Source organism: Symphodus melops, assembly GCF_947650265.1.
Source record: "Symphodus melops genome assembly, chromosome: 18".
NCBI lineage: Eukaryota > Metazoa > Chordata > Actinopteri > Labriformes > Labridae > Symphodus > Symphodus melops.
Window position 1 is genome coordinate 6222027 of NC_136708.1, and position 17900 is coordinate 6239926.

Here is a 17900-nt window from a genome sequence, read left to right on the forward strand (position 1 = left end):
TGAGGTGCAACGTGTCCTGTTTGACATAGAGTAGGTCCACATAAGCAGTTGAGTTTTCTACGGTTTTGTATTTTGGCCAGTTATTCAGTTATAATGATGGAAACAATCCTAGAAATAAACCTAAATAAATAAAGGCATACAGCTACGCGAGTAGATGTGTTAAAACATCTGAAAAGACTCACTGATCTTTTCTGGCGTGTTTTTTTCCCCCATACAGTTCCTCTGCTAAACATAGATGAGGTCCTCTAAGTAGCTTACACCTTTTGGAATGAAGGCGGCACAGTTCTGCTAATGATGCTTGAATATATGAAGGGTCACACGAGGCTCATTTAAATGTCAGTAACTGACATTTTGGCTGATTTGTGGGTCTGAGTCTTGTCAAAAGATGTTTCTGAGATAATTTATTAATTGGAAATTCAGGGACACTGACCAAGTAGAAAACAATTAATAAATACACTGTCATCACATTTAGTAAACCTCAGACTCAAAGGTCTTTAACTAAAACATTGTTGGGGTTAATCAAAACTTCTATTTCAAGTTTTTTTTTTTTCATGTATGTTTTTAAACAGTTATGAATACAGATGGTTAATTGCAACTTTTTTTACCCTATCTGATTTTTACCTGGTCCAACCTGCGATACCTTTTTTTTCTGTCTTTGAAGCACTATGATGGTCATCCATCACTGTTTGTGACACTTTGTGCGCAGCATCAAAGTGTGTGTGTGTGTGTGTATGTGTGTGTATGTGTGTGTGTGATACTGAGAACGGCACATACTCAGTTATACTGGTGAGATTTCGTCATGGGATAGATTACAGCCATCAGGAAGGTTTACTTCATCGAGATGTTGTGTGACATTATCCACACAAGAAAACATGTTTCGAGAAGCGTTGAGGTGGAGCTATGAGAGAAGATGTGAATACAGTTTGCATATTTTGTTTTTGGGAACCATCTCCAGCAGCTGGTTATGGATCTGGACTTATTTCCGATTGTTTTGAACGACCCCTGCATGCGAGGGCTCAATCATTGTAGATTTGAATAATTGAAAGATTCATTTCCTGAAAGGGATCGATGAAGTTGTTCTCAGTGCTTTAAAAAAATGGATTCCTCTACAGGTCGTCGAAAAAAGCTCTTCATTGTCTAAAGTGCCAAGTGATTGATGTAAACACGGTTCAGTCTGTCATTAGAGGAGCACATGAAGACTGTTGGTGTGTGTGTGGGTGTGGGTGTGTTTTGTTTTTCTCTTCAAATGGTTGCACTTCATATATAAAGCCGATAACCGATGCAGTGTGTGGATTCTAGTTCTGCACTTGTAAGACCAAAATGAAGCTGATGGTAAATCTAAGTAACATTTTGAACTGATTGACATTGTGTTAACCTGATGTTTACAAAATGTTAAATTTGACTGTAGCTGGGAATCTTTGGGTGTCTCATGGTTTGACACGATTTTGTTTCTTTGGGTTCACGATTCGATTCTCAACAGTTCTGGATTCATGGATCTCTGCGATACATACCATAGGACTAAAGGCATCTGTGAGGCTGGCTGAACTTCTTGTTGTTTTATGTGGTGTTGTACTGGGTTAAAGAGCAGGAAGTGACTGATCAGCCACAATTAAAAAAAAAAAATGAAGTTATGAATCAAATTATAAATTGGTTTTATATCTTAGAAGAGTGGCTGTGGCTCAGTAGGAAGGTTGGGAGTTTGAATCCCCAGCTCCTGCAGCAACATGTCCAATGTGTCCTTGGGCAAGACACTAACCAAGTCCATATGATAAATATCTTAAAGACTGAATCATCCTTTATTAGTCCCTGAACAGGGACATTTGTGTTGGTACAGCAGTTAAGGCGAAAACTAAGAAAAAAAAACCAGATGGTCTTTCATGGCAATGATGCTGAACACTCAGTATTGCTGATCTGAATAATCAATAGAATCTTTGATTATGAAAACAATTGATCACTGCGGCCCACCATTGATGTCACAGTTTATGCTTATTTCTCGGCAGTCAACAACATACAAACTCTGCAGCCTCTTTATAAACGTCTCCTCCGTCTGAAGAGCAGCAGAGGGGGGTTCCAGATGTTTCTAGAAACATATTTCACTTTAGATTTTTGAATAAAGGTAAGAAAGTGGAAGCATTCCTGCTCAGAGAGTCACTGGCTGCAGTTACATGTGCAGAATGTCTTCAATCTGATTGAAATCACTCCGATTTCACTGTTTACATGGAGGCTAAATAACGTGATCAGATTATGCTGTGCGTCATGCATCGACATTTAATAAAAAATAAAACCCTTGTGACGTGTGCAGACTGGTCCTAAGAAGTGACACCTCAGCCTGTGTTTGTAAACAACCCTCACAAATGACCCATAAAAAGGTTAAACTCTGCTTTGTTTTACACCCTGAAAATGGAAGATACATTTCCTCACAGTTTAAAAATGATGTAAACTTTGTAGTATACGCACCTTTCAGACATTTGAACCATTTCCAGCAGCGTTGTTTAACTTTTTTTAACTTGTTATAGTTCATGTTCTCAAGGTTGTGACTGTCTAAACGTGATCGTATTGGTTAGATTATTGAATTAAACATTCTACTCACATTATTGATCCTCTGTAAACATACATTAATGTGAATGAGCTGCTGCCACTTCCCGACATTAGGCTACTTTAAAATCAGGCTGTATTAGTTCTTCTCAGTTCTGAATTCACTTTTGTTAACACTGCATCATCGTTTGTCTCAAAAAAAAAAATGTAGGCAGACGTAGCGGAATCAGTTTAAATGTGAGAACGACAACGTTAATATCATATGAATAAACAGTTTACAACGAATCTGTTGATATCAGAGATGTTACTGTAGCTCGATGGGAAAGACAACTAACGCTCCAAAGTGGACTCTTTTGTTTTTCACCGCAATGTATTATTTGTATAAAACAAGGTTGTATGAAATCGTATGAAAGGCATTAATACAATACATTAATACATAAAACACAAATATGATCCAAATGAGACAGGTGAAAGAGAGTAGTCCTCATGGATCAAGAGTGGAGACTAAACTTTCAAATGCCAATGCGATCGTTTATGAAGTTGTGTGCTCTGATCACAGACTGTAAGCAGGCTCTGATGGAAACACGTCACTGTACTCGGGCAGACATGCGCAGTCAGGACTATTTGATCCCTGTCAGGCAGACACCATCAGATCGAGAGTGTACATGGATCCTGATCCGAACAAGGATCGGCATAAACCACCCATCTCGATTGGAATGACAATTCTTTCGGAATGAGCCTGATCGGATCCGTCTGTTCAGATTGACATGTCTGAGCCTGATCCGCATTTTTATTCGGATCAGGCTTTTATTCCAATTATTTGTGTCCGTGTAAACACAGCCACTGTTGAGCCTGAGTGGGACAGAACAATCCACCGAAGATCGGATCTGGAATGTGCAGTCAGTCACTGACAGTCTGAGAAATGTTACTGAAGTACAGATTTGTGTTGACAGAATTTGATGTTTGACATTCATTATAAAGCTCATGAAACACATTTTTAGATTGATGTGTTGTTTATTATTTTTTGTACACTGAGTGAGGGACGGTAGAAGGCTGCCCTGACTAGAGATTCAACTTGATTGTGTAGTTTATCATATTGATTTTATTATCATATAAGTGTTTAAGTCCAATATAGCATAATTCAAATGACAGTGAGGACCTTTATTTTGGTGAGGCTTTTGGTGCTTCCTGAAGTTTCTTTTTAGTGCTCTGCTCCTTTAAATGCGTTAGTAGTGATTTAAGAAATGGTGACGTCTAAATCTGCTCTTTGTATGAAGTGCCTCGATAACATAGAGGTGCCGGTAGATAAAGATTGAGATTGATTTCTGATATACATATACATATACATTGTTCCTTCAAACAATCAGTCAGTTTCTATGAATATCTTCAGTGGGAATTTAGATCCTCATAAAGAAAGACTTGATGGCTGCAGTTGCAGGCATTATAAACAACTGAATAGATTTCATATATTCTCTTTCCATTAGTCTTGTGAAGGGACTGTAGGACGATGAATGTATTGTCATTTCAGTCGCTGGAATCGTTCATTTTTACATTCTCTCACACAGACGAGCTAGCAGCGTGTTAGCAACAACACACTTTTCATTTAAGTAACAATTCTGAATGTGCTGGAACATCCATCAAGGAGGATGACATTTTTAAATTTGTTTACAAAGTGAGTCCATCAACATTTACTCAGGCTAGCACTAAAGAAGCGCCTCCATGAAAGCTGTCATAAAAGCAAGTTTAGTTTGCTGGGCGTTTTTTTTTCTTTCTTGCAGACCTTTGAAAACGACCTATACTTCTTAAAGCAGCATCCCTCAACATTATAATATAACAATAATAATAATAATAAGCAGACAAGTTAGCGTTTACGAATATTTACTGTAAGTCACAGCACAACTGTGCCTGAGTATAGCCTGAAGAGCTCGACTGGCTGTGGGGCCTTAGCATTGTTCTTTAGAACTGGGCGAGCATGCATCAAGGTTCAAATGCTTTATGTGAAGTTTTAAAATCAAAATGAGAAATTAAGGTCAATTTATCCAAATGCAGGTTTAACATTAAAAAAAAAAACAGAACAATTGAGGAAAAGCGCACTGAACACGAACTGAAGTGCACAACATATGTGGAGAGGAATTAGATTTGAAGCCAAGCATGACTTAAATAACCGAGGATTAAGGCCGTCTTTGTGTAAAACGTCAATTTAAAGGTATTCATGCAGAAACGCTTCTCTCTGAGGATTTAACTGGAAAAAAAAAACATGACTTTGGATTTTTAAGAAAAACGATTGTCTCAAAGTGAAAGAAGACTGACTTAAATAATAGGAAACCTCTTCCTTTGTTTCCTTCTAATGCTATTGAGCCGTAAGTGATTCTTGCTATTGTCTCAACATTGATCTGAATTATTTAGTAGACCCACGGTGTGTGTGTGTGCTCTAATAGCCTTTGATCGTAAGGTCAAAACCTTTTCACCTTTCCCTCTTTCATTTCTGTTCCCCAGGCACAGAGAAGGTTCGCCAGGCTCAAGGCTGCAAGCACCTCCATGTTGTAAACCCCGACTGGCTGTGGAGCTGCCTGGAGCGCTGGGAGAGGGTAGAGGAGCAGCTGTATCCACTAAAAGAGGACTATTCTAAAACACCAAGGTAAATCAGCAATTCAATGAGATGTTGTCTGACAAGCCAAGAGTCGTTACCGTGAACAACAATACATCAGAGTCTTTCATCAAGGGAACTCCAAATCTGACATCATCTTTCCTCTTCTTGTAGGAGCAATAGTCCAGCAGCTTTTTCCGACAATCTGAGCTTTCTGCAGAAGCCTTTTTTCCAACCATCAGCCATTCAACACAGACCCCCAGTTCCAGCGCCGGAGGTCCGAACCTATGACCCTGTCACTGGGAAGTTGATCCGCAGGGGCCCTCAGGTGTCACGGCTTCCACCCTACCTCCAGACGTCGGGGTCTTTGTTGCTCTCCGATCAGAGAGAGCAGACTTGTCTCAGGTGAGAACAGGAAGAAAGCAGTTTAAAAGAGCGCTCATGCACTGGTATAAAGCCATATTCTGTGTGTTATTGAAGGTGAAAAAAAATGGAAGCACACACAAATATCTGAACGAAATATAAAACTTCAAAACATCTTAAAATCCTCTTTTTAAAAACGCGCATGCTTTCAGGAGCTTTTCTCTCCTCCCCTACATCTGAACGTGTTAATTTCCCTCTGTCACTGGATGGTGAGTTTCTAAATAGTTAGCTTTCCACAGTACAGTCAGCAGTCAGTACACTTATGCATGTTAGCTAAGGTCACCCTTTTTGTACAGAAATCTACAAATGCAATGCTAACAAAAAAAAGATCTCTCATTAGCACAGTTTATACAATTTTGAATGCAAAAATTGGCAACCAAGGTCATCACTCAACACCCACAGACACCGGCAAGCAGCTGAAGCCATGAATCTGTACACTCAGGCTACCTTGTTCATTTAGCTATGATTGGTTCTGGTTCCCGAAATTGAGCGTGTCATTTTTTGAAAGAGCATTTTAAAGCGTGACCACCATAAAGGACAACCTCCAATGTTGAGAAGTGAAGCCAAAGAGGAAGTGCAAAAAAGCCACAGATCCTCGAGCGTCCACACGAGGCCCATTAGGTCCCTTCATTAATTAAAAGCCAATTGTTATAGCAGAAATAAACATGATTGCTGACTTCTTCATCAGTATCTTATTTCTTCATTAGCACACACTGCACAGGGAGTGAAATGTACTCATCTGTTTAGCTCTTATGAAACCAAGTTATTCACAAGTTTACATCATTAGACTGGACTGACTTGTTTTGAATTGCTGCCGTTTGCAAGTAGACTCAAAGCCAGCATGAGCTCGACCTCTTACTAACAGTTGTTTAGTAAGGGCTCCTCTCAGCTTCAAACTAGGGCCAAACCTACATGGGAATTTTGGGCCCGAAACCAATGTTGATGTTTGGGAGTAAAACAAATCCCATATTGTATATCGGCCGATATCTTTCTTAGATCTATGTTCAATCCGTAAACATTTATTGCCTTTATCGCTTAAATGATCAAAGACTTGAGGAAAAGATCACTGTGGTCACTGTGCATGTAAGTGCATCATTGCTTAACACCCTGCAGAGGGATCATACTGGTTGTAATCCATATAATCCCAGTCAGGGATGGGACTTTGTTCATGAGGCTGAACTAAGTATTGCTGAAAGAAATGTATAGTACTCTCTGTTGGTGAAAGAGAACCGCTAGCGTGTCCAAAGATTCTCAAATAAATTCATTTTTGATTGGGGAATAGATCTAGTAATATTGGCTCATATCTCGGATCAGATTAGCCGATACCAATAGCGGCCGACATTATCGGCTGGCTGATTAATTGGTCAGGATCGACTTCAAACATGTACAGCAGACACAATGACAGAATTTTAATTAATGCTAAATGTTACTTTGTTTCTGCACAAAATGATATAAGGGTACGTCTTTGCTTTTCATCATTACTATGATGGTTCTGTGAACAGGTCAATTCAAGGTGGTGCTGAAATGTGAATTTACTAAAGCACATCATAACATTTAGTGCCTAGATTGGTCTCAGCTATAGTCATCTAAATAAGCCCTCGTAAAGAGCAACAATTGTGCTAATCTGTTTTTTTGTCCTTTTTTTTGTCAATGTCGTATCATTCCTAACAGGTTTTAAATGTATTGATTTTTTCCCCTGGGACTCATTTCCGTGCCTCTGTTTTCTGTAAACCACAACAGATGTTGGTGTAGTGCTACACTACATTGAGCTTACAAGAATTGCCTTCAATAGAGACATGCTGAGCCATCGACGACCAACTGAAGCACCATAAACCCCAACAACAGACCTTTTATTGCACAGATTGTTTGCAGTATTTGGTGGCAGGAGATACATACAAGATGTTCTACATGTTAGGTTTTAAAAAGGCCCAATACAATCCAGGTCACTGAGCAAAATATTCTTAGTGTAAAATGGAAACGTTTTATAATGTTTTTTGCTCATCCGCACACATAAATATTTTATTTTCAGTCGAGTGCTCATTTTAATTTCCACCTACAGTTTGGCTGGAAGGATTTGGCAGGTGGAAAGCTTCACAGCTCTTCAAGTCACCTCGGTGATCTTTGATTCCATTCGTCATTCATCCATCAGTTACAGATGCTAATGAGGAGTTTGTACTCCATAAATGTGCGTCTGTGTTTGTGTCCGCTCTATGTTCATGTCTGTCATTTGAAAGCGAGAGGCTGACTGCTTCACGTGATTTAAGATTACCGTCTTTTTACGAGCTAGTCACTGTGGCTTGAATCTTGTTAATCAAACAAGGCGATGATGATCCCGTCATTATTAATCACAAGCTCAAACATTTCCAACATAAATCATGGATGACAGTAGGGTGTTTTTAGAGAGTTGTGTGAATGTGAATTGTTTCATCAAAGAAAATCTGTTAATTAAATACTTCCAACAGGAAGTACGAGAACTTCCTCTTCCCCAAAAAGGTTAAACATCAAATGGTTATTATAAGGAGGAAGCTTATGCACATCAAGCCGTAGTTTTGCACTCTTTTACTCTTTACATAATTTACATCTAAAATGTTTCAAATGGGCTGAGCATGCTGATGGGAAATGAGGACAGCTCGCTGGCATGCCGATAACTGTTACATAACTTTTCTAAATAGTCAAACAAGTTAACCAGAGAAGAGACGTGAATTATTATCTACTTTTAACTTACTACTTTTATAGATATAAAAAAGACAGATGCAATTACAGAAGGCAGGTTTCTGTGTTTTTTTTTTACTTCATTGACAATATGACTGCTTCAGTGGCACAACATACAGACAATACAAATGATGTCGATAGAATAGAAAGTAAGGATGTGCTAAAAAAGCATGTAGTAACATTAACAACATCCAAGTCCAGTATTTCCAGCGTTTAAGTACAATAATGTGTTTCTTTGACAGGAGAGTGCGTCTGCACAGCGTTAAGAAAACAAATAGGATTAGAAATAAGTTGACATTCTTGGTCTTTGTTCAGGGGAACTTCACAGAATCAGCAAGATGACGCAGCAGGACCGAGCCAAGACAACGAGCAGCCAGGGCCGTCTCGACGGAAACGGCAGCCAAGCATGTCAGAAACGATGCCTCTGTACACTCTCTGCAAGGAGGACCTAGAAAGCATGGACAAAGAGGTAAGAAGGGGTGAGATTATTGACTAGATGAAGTACTGTTTTGTGTCAATATTAATAGAAACAGAGGAGGAAAAAACATGTCTAAAGAGGTCTGGAAATGGTATCTGCTTTCAGAGAGGAAATACATAAGATAATATGGATAGGTTCATCCTCCAAAGCATATCCATGTCCAACAGTCAATGAAACTTTGTCAGTGTTATCTTTTGACTGTATATTAATATGGACAGTGCGTCTCCATCTCCTTCTGTTGACATGAAGGAAGCTGGCTGGTAGAACAGCAGAACACTCCTTCAGCTGACTGAAGCAAACATTTAATAATAATCCGCCAACGATCCCTGAGGTCAGTACAGTCAACAGCAGAACAGAATCTTGTGTTCGTTTGGAGCGAACGCTCACAGTTATGGAAAGTTCAGAGATTGCTTTGTTAATTTTTGTGTCGTTTTACTTTAGCCCTTGCTCTTCTTCTTCTGTGTCAGTTTGACAATAACTAACTGAAAAAAGAAATTCAAAAAGGAAAACAGGGAAAAAAATAACTATGTAACTATCCCGATAGAATCTAGGTTAAAGAAAAATGTATTTGTCGTAAATTATAACTCATCGTCCAACCTGTTGCCATGGAGGAGGCGAGGTCATGAGCTATACTGCAGCCAGTCAACGTTCAGTGGAATAGCTGAGTTTTATCAGTTTCTGGATCCTTTTGGATGTAATGTGTTTGGATTTGAACTTTCACTGGATTTAAATCGTGGGGAATATTAGTATCAGGAGAGTTCATTAATGTTTGACGGTGGTCTGATCCGCACAAACTGGGCCGTCAGTGTGCATGTGTCTGCTGTATTGGACGTTTATAAGGTCACTAGAGGGGAGGAAAAAAATCTTCCCTTCTAAGCTCTAAAATCGATTCATAACTTTCCAAAATCTATTTTTTTTTCTTGTCAAATGTTTTTGTTTTTCCATCTCTTTAACTTTGTAGAATGCCAAATAGAGCAGTAGAAGATACGGCCAGTCTCACAGATGACTGGAGTACATCCTAATGTATGTAGTAATTCATAAATAGACCTTGAATCCATGGATCAATGATCCAGATTCCCAGCCCTCGAGGCCTCTTTAATGCAGACTTAATAAGAGATTTTTTTTTTTCCTAGATTGGAAGACAAATAATTTGATGATTTGAGAATATTTATATTTTTGTTTGTTTTTATATACTTTATTCATCACCGAGTTGGAAATGCTTCTCACACACACACAGGCCTGAATCACACACATGCAGGACCTGGGGACATGCATTAATGGAGAGGTGTCAGAATGCAGTGGCTGCTCCCACTGGAAGAGCTACTGCCGCCCCAAGAATATGAATCAATGAGTGGAAAAACCCCAACAACAAATCTTTGGACTATATGCAAAATCTGTCTATGTTTATCCTTTGTCAGGAACTGGCCTATTGGATTTTTTTTTATTAGACACATGATTTGTATTTGCATCTAAAAACAGCAGTGATGGATTCAGAGCAACACATCCCTTAGTGTTACTTATTTCTTACGTATTCTTTTCTGATTTTTCATTCCCTCACATCATATATTTATTTATATATTTTTTTCTCCATCCTGGTGAGGCGGGGGAAGTGCTTCTTATGTCTGGGAGCCCTGTACCTCCTGCTTAGATAATGCTCCTTAATGACGCTGCTGATGTTAATGGAGGGAAAAATGTGCGAGGCAGGTCTTTGAGAGTTGTCAAGGGCCTCTCAGCAGGATGTTAAACTAGAAGGAGCCATGTCACCTGTTCACATGGAATGTAACATGTGACAAGTCATGTTCTGAGTGAAATCACATGTAGCTCGTGGTTAGGTTTTATTCTCTATTACATAGCATCAGCATCATTTACCCAGGGATGTTTACCTGTGTTTAAAATTCATCTGCAGTAATTAGGAGGGTTTTTTTGTCATTTAAAGCCGTGTTATCAAGCACACAGATTGTGAAATTGTCATTTAGACCTGCAATTAGAGCATGAAGGCGATGTGGTGTCCAAAACAACACTGCCATCAGAGAGAGAAGAAAAATAAGAAAAACAAGTCCTTCAATGAAATTATACCATGAATCTCCAAACATGTGTTCAACCTGCTGTGGAGTGGTTATAAAAGATAGCTGTCCCTGTTCGTCTGTTTGCAAACAGACTCCAGCTAGCCGTGGATTTCTGCTTCATTGTTAAAAGAGAAACTCAGACCAACAACAGACTTCCTCATCAATGTCCGGGTTTGTTTGTGTCCTAACTGCTGTCCATATGTTTGTCTCTCCCTGGTACTGTCAACATGAAAACAGGTTATTTATTTAATATTCAGTACTTTCTCGTCTTGCTTATAGCGCGTTGACATGTATTCAACAAGTCCCAACCTGTTGAAGTATAGAGATCAGCATCTGGATTAGTTTATTAACCCTGTGGGTAATGATGGATTTATAATGATAATGTTCAGATAAAACAGCTTATGGCCTTACATGTCTGTCACAGAGGCAGAATCATACAGTCAGGATTTATTCATCAGGTCATGGAAACAGATTAACATTTTCAAAACTGTGTTCCAGGATTGAAGAACATTTTGAAAAATGATTCATTTATAAAAATAAATGTTTCTTACTCCAGTACAAATATAAGGTTGTAAGTGTTGTGTTCAGCTGAGGTAAATAATGGACTGTCTTTAATGTGTGTCCTTAGACTACCATGTAAATGATCCTGGGGGGGGGGGTATAAAACACTCTTTATATAACATTTATAAAATAAACTTTGAGCACAGCACTTGGCAACATCTGAAGTAATCTTTCTAGTATCATCATTCACAAGTACAATGGAAATGAAATATGGAGCTACATTGAATGAGAACCCAAAACTCATTTAGTATGTTTAGTATGCAGTTCGAAAAATCACCTCATTGTGTAGTCCAAATAAAAGTGGATTTTTATTAAACATATTAGTCCTACTGAAATCATCCTCCCAGTGACCCAGACTAACACACCTGGATAATGGGGTTGGAGATTGACTTACTCTTGCATATAAGCCTAATTTGGACCCGAAACTTGACTAGCACATCTGGAAGTGCTCCACAGTCCCTACGCTGGATTAGGGGTAGAAAAAAAAACATGACCATGTAACCAAGAGTAAAAAAGCTAGGTCAACCAGATTTGGTCCAATAATAGTTATAAATGTTGAGGGGGCATATCGCCAACTACCATAGTGGAGTCAGACATTGTTCTTTCAAAAAAATCAATCTCCCCCCATGCTTTTATACTGGAACAAGAACAGTAATATTATTCCAATTAAACGACATAGTAGCTCTACTTAGCTGTTCAATGTAAAGGCGATCAAGGTTTTAGCACATTGTCACAGCACACGTCAAAATGTGTTTTGTTTTAAAGTAAAAGAAAAAAATCACAATACAGCGTAGTATGACCTTTTTTTAAAACGGGTCACAGTTTTACTGTTCTTACAGTCAGTCGGTGTTTTCTTTCTGTATCCAGTGGTTCAGGATTCATACATCTACTGCATGGGGAAAAAGCTCATCAGCTATAGATGGATCTCATTCGCTGTGTCAACTGTTGTATCAAGCAACGTGCCAGTGTTGCTGAAAGAGAGCAAGTTTTTTTTGCACATGGTTTTGTGGATATCTACATGAAGGATTTAAAGATTGACACAACGTTCTAGTAAAAGCATACTGGTGTGTTATCAGTGCCTTACTCGACAAGAACTCGAGGAACAAGATTCATGAGGCTTCCTCTGCATTAACCTTTGAACACAGATTATAGATCCTGCAAGGGAACGGGACTCTAGTCAAATTAAATTGAACGATCTGGATGTCAGTGTGATTGGTCATGCTTTAAATGATGAACAGACTCGTGTTAATGGGATGCAAAAACAGACTGCCCGATTATTAACTCAATTGAATTCTCATGTAGTAAGTACCCCTGTAGCTGCAGGCAACAGCTTAGTGAGAAAACTGCTGTGCTATGCCTTCATGAGGGAAGTACTTCCTTATCTGTTTGTCATAACTCCTAGGCTTTTATGCGGGAAGAAGATGCATTGTTGCGTTTCAACCACTTGAAATTACTGACCTACAATAATCATCAAGGCGGTTATAGCTTCTTCTTTTTTTTTCTTCTTTTTTTTGGATGCACATCATTCAGTTTGCCAAATCCTGAAATTGAGAAATATATTTGTTTTATACTGGAGCCTTGAAGTATAAAATGTTGATCTTGTGATTCATGATTAAAAAAAAAAGAAGAGTTCATAATAATGGAACCCAGTGATCCAGTCTTTCAGTCAGGAGATATAACAATCATCCCAAACACAATTGTTCCAATCTAGGACTATTTGTCCTCCACATACAGCAGATATAGCAAAAATAGCACTCAAAGATCGCGTCTGTGTTTGTGCCTATCAGACATTATGTCGACTATAAAAGGAAGTGAAGTGGAAATTGTGTTTCTATTATTAATCTGGAAATGGTACATTATGTCAGCAGCAGTGGTCAGACCTTTTTTTGCAATTAAGTCTGAGCCAGTGTGGTGAGACTGAAAGATTTCCTCTCGCTCCTGAATTAAACAAAAGAATGTTCTTCATGATTTATTCATTTCTTAAATTAAGTCAAGTTTAAACAACGTGTTAAAAACTTTGAATGGCTCGATTCATTGTTGAGAACATGGATCAAATGAATGTGCTGGGGTTTTCCATCAGTAAAGAGCTTGAGCAAAAGGCATGTGGAATTAAGAAGTATGGATCCCAAATGATTTTTGACCTTTGTGTATGGATTGTTTGTTAAAAGTCATTAGTGTCCCCGCTCTATCATGGTTTGCCCCTAAAAAGATTTTACTCCTTTTATGGTCATAATCTTAAATAATGTAATGTAAACTTTTCCACCCGTCAACTTTAAGTATACTGCAAAGTTACCAGTGCTACTTCAGAAACAACCCTCAATCATCAAAGGCTTACTGTGCCTGTGCCACTGTGCAATAAAGTCAGTGTCGCACAGACTTCAATTTTTAGTCTTCTTAAAGGTCAACTTCACACTAGTGAAGCTCTATCTTAGTTAAAGATGGAGTTGTTAATGAGGTTTCAGTGCTCACACCGAGCAATCTGTCCAATCTACTCACGGAAATGTTTGTGCAAATGTGACATTTAGAGCGATGAGCATAAAGCTGAGAGAAGTTCACCGGTTATGGGGAAACATTTGGTCATGTTCCATTTGGTCGTTTTTGTTTGACAAAAGAGGTAATGACCTCTCTAACACTTTAGGCAAATCTGCTGTCATTTACTTTGATGAAGGCTTAAATGTAATTTCATTGTTGTAATATGTATTTTTTCTTTAAAACTAAGACATTTTATTCATTTGAATCATACTACAGTACTGCATGGGTAAGAAAGTGAACACTTAGGTTGTACTTGAATATAAATGACCCCACCTACGAGACTTTTAAGAGGGCTTTAATGAGACTTTTCCATTAAAGCCCTGTTTCCACAGAGCGGATCGGTTCGTCTCGGTATTAGCTAGCTATTAGCGGTTAGCTGCTATCATGTGATACTATTCCGTAGCGGCTATCGGCATCCGGCTTACACGCCGCCTACCAAATAGGGCATGGGTGGCTGTGGAAACACAAACAGGATCAGGCTTAATCGAATCAAACCGTACCAAACTGTACCAATCCGTACCGGATTGCTGTGTGGAAACGGGGCTTTCGACCTGTCCTGAGATATATATATATATATATATATATATATATATATGTATATATGTATATATATATATATATATATATATGTATATGTATATGTATATGTATATATATGCACACCACGCTTATGGATTGTGCACAAAAGGAACCAGCAGAGGATTAATTAAAAGCCATGTAACGTAAGTACTTTTAAAGTACTATTAAAACTACAGAGAGTGCAAAACCCTCCCATAGTCTTAATCAAAGGTTTTTGGTATAAATTAGTAAAAGCTATTAAAGTGCACCTAAATGCAAAACGCATGACACATACTAAACCAAAATCATATATAGCTGCAAGTGGTAATGATAGATAGATAGATAGATAGATAGATAGATAGATAGATAGATAGATAGATAGATAGATAGATAGATACTTTATTGATACCGAGGGAAATTCAGGAAATGAACCAATGAACCAATCAGATTAGAATGTGATTATGGGTTAATGAACTTCAGCTTGTAAAGCGCCTTTCTAGTCCTTTGACTTGTGACTTCCTCGCAGGTCACACTTCTTCACTCACACCACATTCACACTGTGATGACTTTTTTTATACAAATCACACACTGCTGAACACTTTGGGCTTCTGTGAGTTGAGTTTAGGACACTTTGACATGTGACTGTTTTGGAGACAACCTTACAAACGTATGTACCTTCTGCTTAATTGTTCACAAGTAGGACTTCAGGGGATTCAAAAATTGGACACTTGCATTAAGAAGGCAGGTGACTCACCGTATATACCACTGGGAAGATGTGAGTTTACGCACACATTTTTACACAAGTTTTGAAGAGATAATCACGTGCTTGTTTTAGATGTCACACATTTGGACAAATGAAAAAGTGGATCAATGCTGTTCCAATTACAGAGAAGAGAGGAATGTGCATCATTTCAATGATTTATTTGGTGAATAAATAACCTCCCAATTTATGTCGTCATTACCTTTAAATGTGTTTAAAACCATTGTGTTCATACTAAACAACACCGCTGTATACAACATTGAACAAAGTAACATTTAAAATACTGCCACTTATCATTATCGTCTTTATATCAATCAGGAAATAGGACTGTTAACACGTGTAAGTATAGTTACATCCTTGTCTTAACATCTTCTGTTCTGTGGAGAAGGTAAAGAATGTATGTGGAAGGAAGGGTCCTTTGTAGATGCACTGTTTCAAATGTCAACCGTACCTGGCTGCTATATCTAAAGGGCAGCCTGTGACGTTCTTAAACACTCGATCTGCACGCCAAAGGGAGAGAGCCCGTCTTAATTGACTGAGACGGGGTCAACTCCTGAGTCAGGTGGTCAGTGTTGCATTTTAATGTCACCAGAGGTTACATGGAAGTGTGTGAGTTTACCTGGAGCTTCAGTTGCGGAGTTGTCCAGCGCAGAATCACAGCTGCGTGCCGACTGACCTTTCTTTAAAAACACAGCCCCCTTAATGTCATGTCATTGGGGGGTCATTTCCTTTCAGAACGGCTATCCAGCTTTTTAATTTTGGCATGCAATCGTATTTAAAAAATAAAATAAAATGGTGTGCCTTATTCATGTGGTCTTGGGGTATAACAGCTGATTAACTGAAAGTCACAATATAACATGAAAAGTTGTTTCCATCAAGAAATGGCAGTCAGATTGCGTTTGCTTCCAAGCAGGATTCAAATCAAATCAAATGATTGCTTTGTTTATTAGAGAGCGAGGTGAAGATCTACACACAGGTCTGGGATGAGGCCTTCTGAGACATGGCTCATTAAGTCTGGGATCATAGGAGAGCTAACAAAGTCATCAGTCACATCAAGCCCTGCTCCCTCTCCGCCTGCAGATATTGATCTCACACATCCTTGCTGAGATATAATCTTTGAGAGTACTGAGGAGGACAAGGTTCTGCGTAAGTCTGCAGAACGTAGAGGCTGATTAGTGAATATATTATTAAGACAGATGAAGGTTCACAGACAACATTTTCCTGCCTGTGGTCGACACAGCACTTGATAGCACAGTACTGTTTAGCAAAAGAGCAAAGGAGCAGAAATATGCCCCTAAGAAAGTTCGCTAACTGTTAAACCAGGGGTTATCAACTAGTGGGTTAGGACCCACGTGAGTATCAGGGAGCTGCTTACGCTGGGTCAGTTTTAACAGTATGTGCCTAAAAATATGTGTCAAAAAGTCTGTGACGCTGTTTTTAAGCATGTTGTTTTTTTGAAGGTCCAAACCACAACATTTCTCATTAAATAAATCTGAGAGATTGTAGGGTGTTTGTGGCTCAGTTGGTAGAGTTGGTTGTCAGGGGTTCGATCCCCAGCTCCTGCAACCACATGTCTGATGTGTCCTTGGGCAAGACACTTAACCCCAAGATGAGTTTCTTCTGATGGTCACTTTACATAGCAACCTCTCCCATCAGTGTATGAATGAGTCGGTGTGAAAGAGCGCTGATGAGTCAGAAGTCACTGTAATATTTTAAATTATCTGAATTTTGTGTTGCGATTTTTCATGGGGTAGTTGGTGTTGGGCTCTGAGGCTGGATCAGTTGTCTTAAACTATATGCTAATCTCTTGAAGTCAAGCCAGCGTTGGCAAATGATGTGAAGACTTCCTGTTGTCTTTCTCCGCTGGTGTCTTTAGTATGTCTTTGATTCTTCATTTTCTTAGTAATGATTGATGTCCTACTACTGTCTTACTTTCCCTAATACATTTCTAAGAGAGTTATTGTGACCTAAGTTGTAGGGTGCTGTCTGTGGTCCTGAAAAATGTTAATGCATTTTCGCAGCTGCAGTTTTGAAAGAAAAATAGCAGACTTGCATCATGCCAAGACAACTGGGAAAGTAGTTCACCCAGACGCTCGATCATGCAAACCTCCTCTGTCCCTAAACCTTGAGCGCAGTGCACACTCCTTCTGCTCCACTTTCAATTTGCCCACAGACAGAAATATGGCAGCCAGACAGAAATGTCTTCACTCATCTCAATGCAGAAAGATGTCCACTTGGAAATCCATGCTAACAAAAAAAATTAGATTTTGGTCTGAAAATGTTTGTGAACCATAGAGATGAAGAGAAGTGCATCATTGATATTAAAAGTCTGTGAAATCTGTGTTCTCCGAATGAACTCTGAAGTATTTCATGTTTAGTGTTTTATTTCTTTCCAAACTCATGTTTTCAGTTCAGTCTTATGTAACTACCCTCGACTAACCTCAGCTGCAGCGTTGCAAGTCTTTCTGATGCGATGGTGAAAAGAGGCCATATCATCCTGTTTGCAGATCTGTTTAAGTATTCTAGCTTTCAAAAAAGGGCTGTGTTCACTATTTCTGAGTTCTTTTATGTAGGAGATCGAAAGGTTAGACAAAAAGTGTGTATCCTTGTTGGGATTGTTACCAGAAAAAACTCGGCAGCAGAGTGGCTTTTTGCCTTCTATGTGACCCTAAGCTAATGAGCATCTCA

The 17900-nt window shown here is 38.8% G+C and overlaps 1 protein-coding gene across 2 annotated transcripts in view; it reads left to right on the forward strand.

The window, feature by feature from the left end:
- Positions 1 to 17900, forward strand: part of ctdp1 (CTD (carboxy-terminal domain, RNA polymerase II, polypeptide A) phosphatase, subunit 1) — a 65192-nt gene that overhangs the window by 15275 nt on the left and 32017 nt on the right. For both annotated transcript variants that reach the window (XM_079367537.1, XM_079367538.1), the window contains exons 9-11: positions 5032 to 5173; positions 5297 to 5527; positions 8573 to 8726. In XM_079367537.1, coding sequence (XP_079223663.1) covers positions 5032 to 5173; positions 5297 to 5527; positions 8573 to 8726 — 527 coding nt within the window. The remainder of the gene's footprint in view (positions 1 to 5031; positions 5174 to 5296; positions 5528 to 8572; positions 8727 to 17900) is intronic.